The sequence below is a fragment of the Aplysia californica genome, unplaced genomic scaffold, assembly GCF_000002075.1.
Source record: "Aplysia californica isolate F4 #8 unplaced genomic scaffold, AplCal3.0 scaffold01572, whole genome shotgun sequence".
Taxonomy (NCBI): Eukaryota; Metazoa; Mollusca; class Gastropoda; order Aplysiida; family Aplysiidae; genus Aplysia; species Aplysia californica.
The window spans coordinates 1212-15829 of record NW_004798842.1 but is presented as its reverse complement, the minus strand read 5'-3'; the positions used below and the strand labels follow the sequence as shown (position 1 = coordinate 15829).

At 41.5% G+C, this 14618-nt stretch overlaps 2 protein-coding genes across 2 annotated transcripts; one reads left to right on the top strand and one right to left on the bottom strand.

The window, feature by feature from the left end:
- Positions 1–127: 127 nt before the first annotated feature.
- LOC101854066 (flocculation protein FLO11) lies at positions 128–13146 on the bottom strand. Its single transcript, XM_005113037.3, has 3 exons — positions 9887–13146; positions 5405–5663; positions 128–3893 (listed from the first exon to the last, which is right to left on the bottom strand). The coding sequence occupies exons 1-3, from the start codon at positions 12482–12484 to the stop codon at positions 3700–3702; spliced, it is 3051 nt and encodes a 1016-aa protein (XP_005113094.1). The 5' UTR covers positions 12485–13146; the 3' UTR covers positions 128–3699.
- A 78-nt stretch (positions 13147–13224) lies between these two features.
- On the top strand, positions 13225–14147 carry LOC106013939 (the record flags this gene model as incomplete). The annotated part of the gene is given in 1 exon segment (XM_013090836.2): positions 13225–14147. A coding segment is annotated over 1 exon segment (382 nt), but the record flags the coding sequence as incomplete, so codon positions are not given.
- Between the last annotated feature and the right edge of the window lie 471 nt (positions 14148–14618).

Below are 14618 nucleotides of genomic sequence, written 5' to 3'. Positions count from 1 at the left end.
ATGCAAAAGGCTCACAATATTAACAGATAAAAATCAGCAACAACAATCAATATTCATTTCTTCACTGGCAACTACCAACTCAGCATAAACACAGCTCTCTCTCTCTCTCTATCTATATCTCTTCTCTCTCAATCACTCTGCATTTGAAAGAATAACGTATACCTCTATTTCTCTTGTCAACCTCTCATATTGCATATATAAGTAAGGGTGTGTAGGAAAATTCCACAGAATCAATCAGAGGTCAAAGGGGAGAGTGAGGGGAGGAAACTAGGTTGGGGAGGGGAAAAAAACTACAAGAAAACCTCAATACATTCAAGAGCAACAAAAGGAGCGCTGAAAATATTCCCAGAACAATTTTTTAAAAACAAAACCCAATTTGGTGAACGGAATAAAACCCCGATCATCGTCATCAAACCCCATGAAGAATGCATATTTCATGTACAACAAGGTGGGTACAATATAATTTGAACACAAAAATGAAACTGGTTGTCTGAACATTTTCCTGCGTTAAATATATCTATACATACTTCTGTAATATTTGACCAAAAACAAAAAAAAAAGGTGAAAAATTGGCTTGGCGTTATCATATAACATATGTTGGTTGGACAGAGTGTCAGATATGATGTCGTGCTAAAACTAATAAAGGTAGAAAATATTGCCATGAGCATAGTATATGTATGTGTGTGTATAATATATATATTTATATATATATATATATATAAAATGTTACAATGACAAACAACTGAACCGGTGGCCGGTACACTGTGAATCTTACTTCTTTCTGCCACTGCTTTCCTTGTAGTGACCCCGCCCTAAGCTACCAACCGTTACGTCCAGAACAAAACAGAAATCACAGCAACGCCATCTCCCACAACAAAAGCCCACTACATTGCCCGCAAAACAGAAGCATGGAAAGGAAATATTTTTAAAAAATTATCAACAAAAAAAAATAAAAAAATCCATCACAAAATATTACATGAACTGAGAAAGCACTTTACATGACGATATGAGTTCAGGTTCTGAACTGATGCACACATATAGATAGACACGCACACATCACCCACTCTTCTTCTTGTGGCAGGAAAACCTCACAGATTTCCTTCATAGAGACAATGCAGTTTGGACTTTGTTCCTCACCCCCACCCCACCCCTCCCCCTAACCACATACCCTCATCCCCCCCCTCCCCCTAACCACATACCCTCCTCTGCATCACTAAACCGTGTTGCTTGCAGAATGCTACTGTAAAAATTTACAAAACCCAAAAACGGAACTGTCCCCCTCTAAACCTGAACTCTATGAACAAACCAGGAACGAGTTCAAGGATTCCACTTAGCAAAAGACGAGAGCCGCGTCTGAGGAGATCAAGGCGAGAGAACGTGGAACAAAAAGTAGGTCACACCAGGCACGGATACCCACTTCAAATAGAAAAAATGTCAACCAAATGTGCAGCCTCTAGAATTGCATAGCTATGAACTGAACCCACAAGCTAACTAGTACCTTGTACATCAAACCACAAACACAACGGCTTTTGTTGAGCTGCGAGGAAACAAGAGAAGATTCCGTGATCACCACGGCAGATTGTTTTGACCCCTTCATGATCTACCGGTACATGACAAGCTGTTGTTGTTATCGATCCAGCAACAGTACATGACAAGCACTGCTCCTCATTTTCGCCTTGAGTGGCCAAGGAGGCAAGAGGCTGTCAGGACAAACTGTGCTCATCACGCCTTGTCAAATGCCATGACCATAACCACAAGGTTTCTAGTAGAAGTCCTTCGTAACATTAGTTATGGATTCAAATTCAGCGATACTTTTTCACGAAATAATATACTCTGTTTTCAGAGATAGTTTATCGTATTTACAAACTGGATCTGATTCATAGGCAATCGATCGCTATATCAAAAGCCACCTTTTGACTGCGGGGATCCAAAGTCGTGCTCAGTGAAGCACTCACAGACTCTGCATCACGAAGGGGTTAGATAGAACCAAGAGGTGTGCCCCACTGATGTTGTCGACTCACACATACAGTACTGTTTAGTATGACTCGCACATACAGTACTGTTTAGTACGACTCACACATACAGTACTGTTTAGTACGACTCACACATACAGTACTGTTTAGTACCACTCACACATACAGTACAACAGACCCCAGCAATCACACGCGTCTTTAGCATTGATGAATACATTTTGAGATAATTCTTAAAAACGTGTGTCTCTACGTTTGTTTTCTGCATAAAGAATGATAAGATGTAACTCTGAGTACAACCTGAGGTCTTTGAAAGACGCAACTGTCAGCATACTTAGGAAGGGATTACCGGCGTATATCCTTTTCCTCATCCCGGGGGAAATGGTAATAGATGTAGAACACAATGACATGTTGGTCACATGACCACTGGTCCCAGCACATGACCCTGGGTCAGTCGGCGCTCCGGTACATGAGGGTACGCTCAGCACTAGCCGCAATCTCACTCTATCTACCTCGGAACTTTTCACATTCCAATAATATGACCGGAACTTACGTAAGATTACAATAATTCTACAAACTAATCATGCTCAAATAAACCAGATATCAATTCTCCAATTTGATGAGTTGACCAGTTTTCTATGGAGAGGTACGTGTATACTTGACAACTATATAGACCAATGCGCTGTTGGATCTTGAGACACTGATCAATAAATACAAAAAGAATACAAATATTGTACGTGAACATGACACCATCATACTGAGTAAGTACGTGGTAACTGTCATTTCATTTGAGTAAGGTAACTTGAAAGAAAAAGTATATTATATTTACACCATACAGCATTACAAGAAATCTGGGTTTTCAACATGTTAAAAAACATTTTTTTGAATCTCTCGGTAACTTATGTGTATAAAATTCTCTGTGAGACTTGAGATTACAGAAGTCATAAGACTTGGAACAGTTCTTCAGTTACATGCCTTACCTTGTCAAAAAAAAAAAAAAATCTTTGCACACGACAAAATTATTGATGAATAAGACGAGATTTCAGACATTTTTCAGACTGCTTCCAGTCCGGTCTGCCATACTTCCCAACGAGGAAACATTCTCCAAGACACACACAATACCGCGGTAAGAAATGACACAGCAAACACTCAACCAGCGAGACCCAACAGCCATCAATGATCACATCCTTCAAACATCTAAACAAAGCATCAGCATCATTATTATAAAAAACGAAAAAGAAATGAATTAAAAGGAGCAAAAACAATAATTTATAAAAAGCGATTCCAATGAACGTAATATATGGAAGTCCACTGTAGTTAACACTTGAGAGTAGTAAGTATGGTGCCCTGTTTGTTCAACATTTCTCTTTTTTCAATGTGTATTTTACCCACACACACAAGACTCAAATAAGATAGGTTTCCGCAACCATCAACACAAGCTCAGACAGCTCTGCCTGCTCACGTCTGTGACCTGTCCGCCAAGCCCCGCCCACTCTGATCCTCGCCCACCACCTCGGCTCACAGCGGCTCCGATAAAAACAGCGTTGAGTTTTCTTTCAGGAGGGTGGGGGGGCGGACGTCATTTCACGCTCCTCACCCCTCATCCCATCAACATCAGCACAAAAAAAGAAGAAAAAAAAAAAAGCAGCAATTTCCAACTGGCCGACGTGACCTCGGGGACAACTAGAGGTATTCCCACCCAACACACACACACGGGTCCCACGTCCTCTCAAAACAGCAGGTCCGACGAGTTGTTCGTTGACCACGTGTCCAGCTCCTGCTCGTCGGCCGGCCTCAGCGTCATCGAGTCCGGATCGTCAACGGGTTCCGATTTGGCGACCTTGGGAGGGGGCTCGGGCTCCGTGAGGCTGGAGCCAAACACAAACTCTTCTTGGAAGCGGCCGCGGTAAGAGTGTAGGGAGCCTGAAGAGCAAAACACAGCAGCACCGAGTCAACAATAATATTAAATGACATGTATATAATTATATAGCGCTCAACCCCCGATTAAAGTACACGGGCTCTGAGCGCTTTACAATACAATACAATGTACAACTTCAGCTGACACTTGAAAGAATCAAAAGGTTTGACCTCTCTTAAAGTACTTGGCAAAGCAGTCCAGATCGTGGGGCCCTGATATTCAAACGCCCTTTCACCCATTGTGTTCAGTTTCATAGAGGGTAAAGGAAATTTCTTTTTCTTCAGCTGTTGACCTTAAACTGCGAGTAGGAATGTACAGTCTTTGTATTAGTAAGTGTTTTACGGCATTTGCAACACAATAAGGTTATAAAAGTGCCGAAGATTAGAGGTGTTACAAGAGAGTAACAAACATAAAAAAGAAGGAGGAGAGAAAAAGACGATAGATGTTTGACAGGAAAGAAGAAGCAAACCACACCAGAGCACCCGCCAACCACCCACATATACAGTCTCCACAGATTTGATAAATAAGATGGCACATTATCATTCAAGCATTTGTGACATAGGGCAGCACCACAGTGGCACACTCTACACAGTCCACCGTCGCAACGGTCAGAAGAGTCTCGGTACACAAAAGCACATCGACAAAATCATGGTCAGTTTAGTTTTAGTAAGAGTTTCGCGGCACAATAAGGTCATATAAGTGCCGAAGATTAGAGGTGTTACAAGAGAGTAACAAATGCAAAAAAGAAGCAGGAGAGATCAGGACGATAGACGTTTGATAGGAAAGAAGGAGCAAACCACACCAGAGCACCCGTCAACCACCCAAATCATGGTTATTTCACACAGGGAAAAAGTGAGGTGGACAGACAGAAAAAAAAAGGGGGGGCCTATCAGTGGTACCCTCCAACCACCTGCTCCATTCATCGGAGCAAACCGGAAAAGAAAGAGAATACTAGTTTTAAATACCTGACACAAAAGAATAATATGCCCATTTTGCCAGTCCCACCCCACTTAAACGATGGTGATTTCCCCACTGTTTCCCTATTTGTGTCCAGCAGTGAGATCCTGGGTATGCGTTCCTCTTCCTTTGTCCAACCACAAAGCAGCCCGCTTTTACGTTAGAGTTAGCAGCAGTCGTAAACTGCCCTCCTTGTCCTGATGTGACTACCAAAGTGTATGTATCTCGCAAACGTCATTGTTGATAACTATAATTGTTCATCTACATCATCATATGTGACTGTGGGTCTGTTTGTAAATGAAAACACATTTGTTTGTACGTCCATATGTGAGTAAAAGAGAAAATGTGAGAGAAAGTATGTGGGTATGGGTGTGAATCAATGCGTGCTCTACAGTGTGTTTGTGTGAGTGTGAATGTGTGCATGTGTGTGTTGAGTGTAGTGAAACACCGAACCAGTGCTCCAGTGTCGTGACAAAAAAGAGGTATCTATAAATCTTAAACATTGCTCTGTGTTTAATGAAGACCACAGCAAAAAGAAACTTCACCAACAGTCCCTTACTTGAACTAGAGAGAGCCGTGTTTGACTTCAGCAAATCGTCATCAGCGTTCCCGCGGGGGGTCACCGGTGTCTCGATGATATCCACAGTGTCTGTGTCGTCCGAAGACTCGCCAACATCACCGCCGCCGCCCCCAAAGTCTTCCAAAAATAGAATGTCGGCCGTGTCGTGCGGGTGCTCCTCCAGGTAAAGCTCCAGAGCGTGGTCCTCTGACGGGTACTCAAACGTCTCCGTGACTGAGTCGTTGAAGTGGATGTTGATCTGGTGGAAAAAAGGAGAAAATTTTTTTAATTCAATGCAAGATATGAATACCCAACCGAAACTTGATAATAAATAATGTTTTAAAAAATCAGTCTCATTACTATTTCTAATACTTCTTCTTTCAGTTTTAGTAAGAGTTTTACGGCACTTGAAACACAATAAGGTTGTTATATTATTATAAGTGCCGAAGATTAGAGGTGTTACAAGAGAGTAACAAGCACAAAAAAAGAAGGAGGGGAGATCAGAACGATAGATGTTTGATGGGAAAAAAGAAGCAAACCACACCAGAGCACCCGACAACCACCCACTACAACTACTACTTCTGATATTAAGTAAAAAGACAACACAGGTGAAATTGTCCAACACTGCCATGTATTGTCAGGGAGAAAAGTGGTTGTCTTAGATAAAGACAGGTGGACATTAAAAAACAAAAAAGGTGGGTGTCTTGGACAGGGTTACCATGAAAAAAAAAACCCAAGGGGGAAATGAGAAGTGGTCATTTATATACAGACGGGAGATTGTGGTGATTGTCTTGGACAGAGATGGCCAGTAGAGCAAGGTTTGACTGAGAGCTCTCCGAGTACTGCCAGAACCCTTTACTCTCTTATCAACAGCGCTGCAGACAGAAGGCTATAATCAACTCTTCGCTCGGTCCCTGGTGTAGTGTATGCGTATACAACATACCAACATCAGACCCCCAAACCCACGGCCACGGCTTTAGGGTTACTGTCGTTCACACTCGAGCAGGAAGTGTATTCACCAGCAGCAAAAGCCAAGCCAAGCCACAATGTGGACAAATTGATAAAATCATGCAGAGAGAACGGGTCGGGTCGGGGGGAGACACTTGTGAACTGATATATATTATCTGACATACAATTGAATAAGAACGGTACAGCGAGACAAATGAGAGAAAGCTAGCACTCTCATAGGGGTGACTCCCATCCTATACAACAACATAAAACGACCAATCCTATGAAATAAACACCATACTGACAAAGATGCTTTGCTACTATTAGAAACCAGATAACTGCAGTTTTGCTGTAACAGTACCTGATCTTTATCAAGTTTTTAGCTTTCGCCACATGACAGGGTCATATTACATTATAAAAGAGAGAGAGAGAGAGAGAGAGAGAGAGAGAGAGAGAGAGAGAGAGAGAGAGAGACAGAGACAGAGACAGAGACAGAGAGAGAGAGAGAGAGAGAGAGAGAGAGGCAGAGACAGAGCGAGACTAGACTAGTGAGAGAGAGAGAGAGAGAGAGAGAGAGAGAGAGAGAGAGAGAGAGAGAGAGAGAGGCAGAGACAGAGCGAGACTAGACTAGTGAGAGAGAGAGAGAGAGAGAGAGAGAGAGAGAGAGAGAGAGAGAGAGAGAGAGAGAGAGAGAGAGAGAGAGAGAGAGAGAGAGAGAGGATTACTATAGAGGAGCTGTGCGCTTCATATGTTCTTTGTATTATTGTACAGCGCATTGAGCACTTCTTTGTGAAAATGCGCTATATAAATGCATTTTATTATTATTTATTATTATTATTTATAAAAGTGCCGAAGATTAGAGGTGTCACTTGACAGTAACATTATGCAAGGAAAATAAGCAGGAGAGACTTTTAAATTTTATTTAAAGACAGCGTTTCACAGCACTTGCAACACAATAAGGTCATATAAGTGCTGAAGATTAGAGGTGTTACAAGCGAGTAAAAAACACAAAAAGAAGGAGGAGAGATCTGGACGAAAGATGTTTGACAAGAAAGAAGGAGCAAACCACACAGGAGCACCCCCCAACCACCCACCCGGAGAGATTAGGACAAAACGTGTTTGAAGAAAGAGGGAGCAATCACCACAAGCCTCCCCCCCCCCTCCCCATGATCTACTATTTATTAACCATGGAAGGTAGAATGGGAGGAAGAAAAGAAAAGTAAGCAACAGTATCCACACACAAGCTCGTAACATCACAGACTGTAACTTGGGGAACAGAAAGAGTTGCACAGTCTGAGTCATGTTCTCAGGAGCGTATTGCTGCTACTACCGCAGTTCAAAATTGATTTAGAGATGGGAAAATCACAGCGGGCAGCACATCCTTACTTGGAAATGAAGCTTTTAAATGCTCAAATGTAGCAAACTCTTCTTTGTCAGAATTGGTCTCGTTGGCCATAGAAGAAGCCACAAGCAAGTCATTTTAATAATTCTTCTTTCCCTTTATATTCTCTAAAAGAAATATATTCTCCTCTTTAGAGATATGGTCATAAACATCATAAATTATATAATGGGCCTACTGACGGAAGAGCTTCTTATATCATATATATGTAAATATTATTTAGTACACACACAACGTTTTTGTAGCAGTTTTTTGGGGGGTTTTATGGGAAAGGGCTGCTAACCCTTTGCCCAACCGATAGTCATTTACTACGACATGCGTGGTACGGACACAGTGGTCCTATTCTTTGCTCCCCTGTCTCTTGGACAGGGCCCCGGGAACCACATACTATTTAATATAAGAGGGGAGAAATCTGAACACAAAAACTAACCAGCAGAAATGTAGTAGTTATACAACAAGCTTTGATCACATTACATTTATTGTCTTTTAGTTTTAATAAGAGTTTTACGACTTTACGGCACTTGCAGTTTACACTAAGGTCATATAATATGTGCCGAAGAAAAGATTATGTGTTACAAGAGAGTAACAGAAACAAAAAAGGAGGAGGAAAGATAAGGACGACAGATGTTTGATAGGAGGAAAGAAGGAGCAAACCATACCAGAGCACCTGCCAACCACCCACATTTATTTATATATTGTTTTATATTTATGACAAAGGAGGAGATAGAACTTCTGTAACAATGACGAAGCACACTGGAACCTATCATGTCTTAGTTGTGTACATTTCAAAAGGTGCATCGAGTCAGTAAAATAGTTTATCAAATATACAACATCAACAGATTAATAGAAGAGGGACTCAGACATTAGAAGAGGGACTCAGACATTACACAAACAGATTATTGTAGAAAAATTGCAAACTCAACCTGAGAAAGTTGACTTCGTAAAATTGCCAAGAAGAAAGCCCTAGGTTATTTTTTTCCTCTTTTGTTTTGTTTGCAACTATTGTAACAATTTATAGCAACAAAAAATCTTCGTTACATTAACCCACAAAGCCTTGGTAAGTTAAAATAAACAGACTGGAAATTATAATTATAAAAACAGACAAACAAACAAAAGCTACAATGGTGACAATTTTTTAAGAAACCGAGTTTTACATGGAAACACAACAACACAAATTTATACTGTGAGATGGTGTAGATAATAGCGGAGAAATAGGAAAAAGATAGGATAATGTGGAAACAAAAACGACACCCAATGACTCCCCCGCTAGAACCAGAACCAGAAACAAATAAAACATTGAGCAAAAGTCCGAAAACAAACAAGCAACAAAACACATACACATGAATGTACAAAGAGCGGAGAGGAGAAAAGATGGATTTTTTTTTTTTTTTACAAAAGGCCAAAGCATTTATAAACAAAGCCCTTGCCTTCCTCAGTCAGACAACATGTCATTGAAAGATTAAATGTAACAAGGAAGTAACATGTAGCCACTGATAACATTCTCAGTACCAGCTCATTATGTGGCCTTTTTTCCCACCCCCCGAAGTACACTGCCTTGATAAGACAGTGTCCCCCCCCCCGAAGTACACTGCCTTGATAAGACAGTGCCCCCCCCCCCCACCCACCCTTCCCAGTAAATTTTCAGCCCAACTTCACTTTCCCATGGCCCATTACACATATATATATGTGTGCAACGGCTCTGTTTGATAAAACTTACAACTAACTGTGACTTGAACATGATTCAAGAGATATAATTCTCATTTTAAAAAATGATACCTTTCAGGTTTGACACAATTATAAAATGGCGGCAAGATTCAAAAGCAGATGGGGAGGGGGGAAGGAGGGGAGACATCCACTGTGCTGTTAAAATGATTTTTTACCATTACGCATTATAACATGATGGCCATGTAGCAATTCTGACTCCAGTCTTCAAAAACATAGAGAAGGTTGCTTCATCCTGACATAGTTAAGAGGAAAAAGGGAATGAAGAAGACTTATAATTAGTGAGCAACACCATACAGAAAAGGGAAAACCAGAGACACTCTCTGCACTGCAAGGATCAAGCTGTTAACTATAAATAATGTCATGTAAACTGCGACTGATTCATACAACAGTGAGCGTAAGTTAATCCATACCTTCACTTTTCTCTGTTTCTTGAGGAGGGAGCGTGATGTCTTGGCATTTTCTCCAACAAACACTATGTTGCAAGGCTTGATTTCTCTTGGCTTCGGTTGATAATCTCTGTTTTTGTCATCCGTGATGCTAGAAAGGTCCAAAGGAGGTACTAATCCCTGAGATTGAGCATTGAAAGTTGCACGTTGCCTCTGGTTCTCTTTGCGTTTCTTTGCCAGTTGACTACTGTCAAAAATCTGGGCAACACCAGTCGCCTTGGAACGATTTCCCTCCATCCGCTTGCGAACGGCAGCAATCTCATTTTCGATGGAATTGCTGATTTCGTCTTTATTATCATCTTTACTTTGCACAGATGGGGTACTCGAAAGATTAACTCTCGGAGAAAAGGTTTCACTACTTGTACTGGAGTCAGTCTCACCAGAGTCGGACTTCAACTGTCTGTCTATTAACGACGACGGTCGCGTCAAACTGCTAGCCTGGCTCGGGTCATTCTTCTCCTTTTTCAGTCTCTGGGCGATAATGCTGGGGATGCCTTTGATAGGCTCAGAGTCACTCTTAGTCTTGTCGGGTTTTGTTCTCGGAGTTTCAGGAGGGGTTGCATCACTTTCACTCGCGTCAGAGCTGCTACTTACGTAAAGCATTTTTGAAGGCTGCTTTGGCTCAGGTTTCGGTTCACTGGAGCTCACTGCTGTTGAGGCTGTCTTTACTGGCAAAGGCTTAGACAGTTTGTCCAAAGCTTTCCTATCTTCCTGGATATGATTCTTTGGGGGGACCTCAAAACTTCTCCTAGCAGGGGCAGTTGGAGTTTTCCGCTCCAATGTAATATCTTTCTTTTCAAGTACAGGAACTGGTGCCTTCGATTTTTTCATCTCTAAATCATTTAACTTATTCACAGAGACATTCTCTGTGCTCTTTCTAGAGTTAAGTGGCTTCTCTTTTGACACATTTTTATTTTCCCGAGGTATATCAGGTATTGGGCCTTTCCCTGAACTCTTCACATTTACGGACGTAACTGAAACTTTTTTGCCCCCTGTGAACACTTCCTTTTTGCTAATTTCATTATCAAGAGGGGTGTAGTCCTTTGTTCGCGGAGACCGCTTCTTTGTGGGACTGATCTTCGATTTGTCGAAAATCATCACCGGTGTTCCGTCGTCTTTCTTATCATCCTGCTTGTTCTTGAAAGGCGCCACAGGAACAACGGGGCTTGACTTTTTATAGCTGGTCGCAGCTGACGCTGGGGCAGGATAGGGCACGGGAACTGGTTTTAAATCATGAGCATTTGTTTTGCTGGCTATAGTCGGCTTGACACTGGCAGTGTTGCGGGGCGTGGGGCTAGGTCGAAATGGGCTTGCTGTTTTCTCATCATCTCCGGTGGTGCTGTGCGTTGTGTCAGGTCTCGGAGAGGTCACTTCCTGCGGGGATGCTGACCTTTGTCTAAATGCAATGCTGTTTGTTGTGACAGAAGAGCTAGACTTATTCTCATCATGTTTCGATTGGAATGATGGTTGTGACAATTCACTGGAGCGAGGAGAAAATATAGGAGGACTTGTTGCAGTATTTGAAGGTGAAATGAATGGAACGGAATTGGCTTGAGTATCATTGTTGACAAATCTAGGAGAAGTAACAGATACCAACTTGTTGCTCTCATCTCCCGAGGAAGGAGAGGTAACTGAGCCAGTTTGTGAAAAATCTCCCGACCTACCAATGTGTTTCAGTGGCTCCGGTTTAGGTCTTCTAAAGACACTGGTGCCTGAAGTAACAGAAGCTGTCTCAAACAAGCTACGGACATTAACAACAGTGTTGGGTTTTGGAAGTTCATCAGGAACACTTTCTTCTCGATAACTCAACAGCCTCGGAGTACCATTGTCACTGTCGCTTTCATCGTTACTCTCATCTTTTTTTGCAACAACAGACGGAGTTGTTTCAATAATGATGATATCATCTCGGGCAAGGTCAACATCGGGAGCAACAACGTGAGAGTCTCTGGGAGATTTGGGAATGACCGCGTCTTTTCCTTTATCCCACTTTTTTGTTTCTACATGGCGAAGCGGAATGGCAAGATTGTGGTGATGGCTACTTTTGCGGTGAGCATGTGGTAAACTTTCTATGCTTCGAGCCCTGTGAGATGTCTTTGAAACTGAAGAAAGGGGTTTTCCAATTCCAGATTTTACATCTAGGCTGGCAGGATCTTTGAAGGTAACATTTTTGCTCTTAACACTGTTACTTCCAGTGAGATCTTCTAAACTTGATGAGCGTTTTACATGAGACGAAGAAAACGCTGTGTCTTCCTTCGCACTGAGAGATGAAAATTTGTCCAGAAGTTTGTGAACAAAGCCTGAACCCGGGCGATACTCCCCGATATCTTCTGACTCATCATTTCGAGACGTACTGTCAATCACACCCGAGAGTCGTCTTCTATCCAGAACATCTGATTGAAGACTATCTTTCTGGTATGAAGGCACATTATGCTTTCTTCCAAAATTCTTATAGAAAGGGTTTTCTAAAACTGACGAAAGCTTTTCTGTGGTGGCTCTTCCATTCTGTTGAGAATAGCTTGGTGGGACAGCAGTGCCCATCCCTGCGAATTCAGATGAACTCATTTTGTATGAGAAGAGGTGTGTTTGAAAAGCAACAGAACCAAGAAGTCACCTCCTAAATTATAGGCCAAGATCCTGAGAATCTGGGCTTTAAAAATGACTCACACTCAACTAGCCTACTTGTCACTAAAAAAAAAATTTATATATGTACAAGGCGGCACTTTACACAGGATCTAGACTAGTTGGGCCTATAGGGCACAGCCCACTAAAGACCTACATTAAATCTTGATTTGGGGCCGTAATATAGTTGACACATAATTAATAAAGAATCATTTATACGTCTCTATTTATGTCACTGTCTGACTTTCAGGCATAGCCGATTCTTGTTCTCATGAATAGTAATCCCACCGAAAAGTAGTACTGGCATTTCGATTAAACACTTGTTTCCTCATACAGGCCTTTTATACAAATAAGGCTACATTCTTTCGAATGTTGTGAACACGAAATGACAGTGACAGTCACGCACACAATTTCCAATGTCCAAAGGAATGTGATCACATCTAGGTGGGATAAGATTCAATATCTTAGTTCCCGTCGTAACATATACGTAACTACAACCGTAAGAAGAGTAATATTCAATGTAGGACCATGACAGCTTGGTCCTATCCTATATTTCTGCCGGAACAAACTCCCACTTCCCCCATACCGTGGGGTTGACAGTCAACTTGCCATGATACGTCATAGTAGCAGTGGCTGCGAGCCGGAAGACCACAAGGTGAAGGTTGATCAATGGCCCTCATTCATGCCTGCTCAAAACCGTCAATCAAGATAGAGCGAACCCAATCCTCGAAATGAAACAACGTCATGGGAAAGTTTGAATTTTTCAAAATAAATCTTGTCCAACACTTTACATAGATTCCATTATAGAAAACACTTGAACTTGGTCTTTTCCCAGCTACATTGTGTTTATGTTCTACTGACCTATAACCTTTCAGCCTCATGACCTAAATGATTCATTTTAACCCCGCCCATTTAGTAAGAATTATGAATAAAATATGAAATATTGTTTGTAAGATATCAACTTTAGAATGAAATCCATTATTTTGGTATGGCTTAATATTTGAAGTACAAAACTAGCCTAATCCTTTCCCCATTGGTTTTCAAGTGCGAGACTGTTTGCGGAAGTGAAGTAAGCCCGATCTGTATCCCTAGGCAACAACACTCCTCGATAGGCACTGCTGCTGGGCCTCTATAATTGAGGGTTTGAACGAAGACTTTCAGGCACAGCCGAGTCCTTGTTTTTCTAACAAATCCACAAATAAACGAACATTTCAAAATTTCAGGATGGCCACAATCGTTAAAGCTCCGCCTGCAACTATCGGACCAGAATGTTGGAGGAACAGGACGCTGAGAGGTTTGAAGTTGGGACAAACAGTTGTAGAGAACAGTGACAGGAACTGTGACATTGGCAGATCTACTGACACCTTGCCGCACATCAGGGATGTTCTTGCTACCCTCAGCAATGACGAAATTAGAAAGTACATGCGAGAGGTTAGGGTAGTAGTTGCTAAACTAAGAGAAAGTCTTTTGGAGACCAATGAAGAAATCAAGGCTCTAACGAGAGGTAAGGAGGCACTGGAGCGGTCTCTTGAACACACGCGCAAAGACATTCAATTGAACAAAGATTCAAAGCAAGTACGCGTCACCCGACCTCCAACGGAGAAGGTAAGAAATTAGTCTTTTACTGGAATTATATTTGATGAATCTCATTATGTAAGCCTGCAGTGAATTTGATTCTTGTTGTTCTTATCATTTTGATTTGATATTGTTATTGTTGTGGAAACTTGTGGAATACATTTTGTATGATCCACCTTGTATTGAAAGTAAATAATAGGTTTAAATCTCCTTTGTAACATGTTTGATTTTCCAGTGTTCTGTATGGTTATGTTCCTTTTCCCAGACAGTTTGGATGTTCTTTATGATATGATTGCTTTTAATAAGCACAAGCGGGACTATCCTGAAAAATACTGTTTTGAGAAAATCGAAGGTAAAGTAAACTATTATATCACTAGTACTTGCTGAAGAAAGGGGGATGGAAGACGGCAAGGAGTGCAATTGTTTACCCTTGTCACAGCCCTTTTATTCAAGAAAAGTCGTGTACGTATGTGACAGTATGAAAAGGAAGGGGACAATGAGA

Bases quoted from the DNA above. Each gene is read 5' to 3' on its own strand.
- LOC101854066 (XM_005113037.3), bottom strand. From the start codon at position 12,484: ATGAGTTCATCTGAATTCGCAGGGATGGGCACTGCTGTCCCACCAAGC. The intron at 5,664-9,886 runs GTATGGATTAAC...TTTTTCCACCAG, and splicing joins AGAAACAGAGAAAAGTGAAG to ATCAACATCCACTTCAACGA. The intron at 3,894-5,404 runs GTAAGGGACTGT...TTTGCTCTTCAG, and splicing joins CACGGCTCTCTCTAGTTCAA to GCTCCCTACACTCTTACCGC.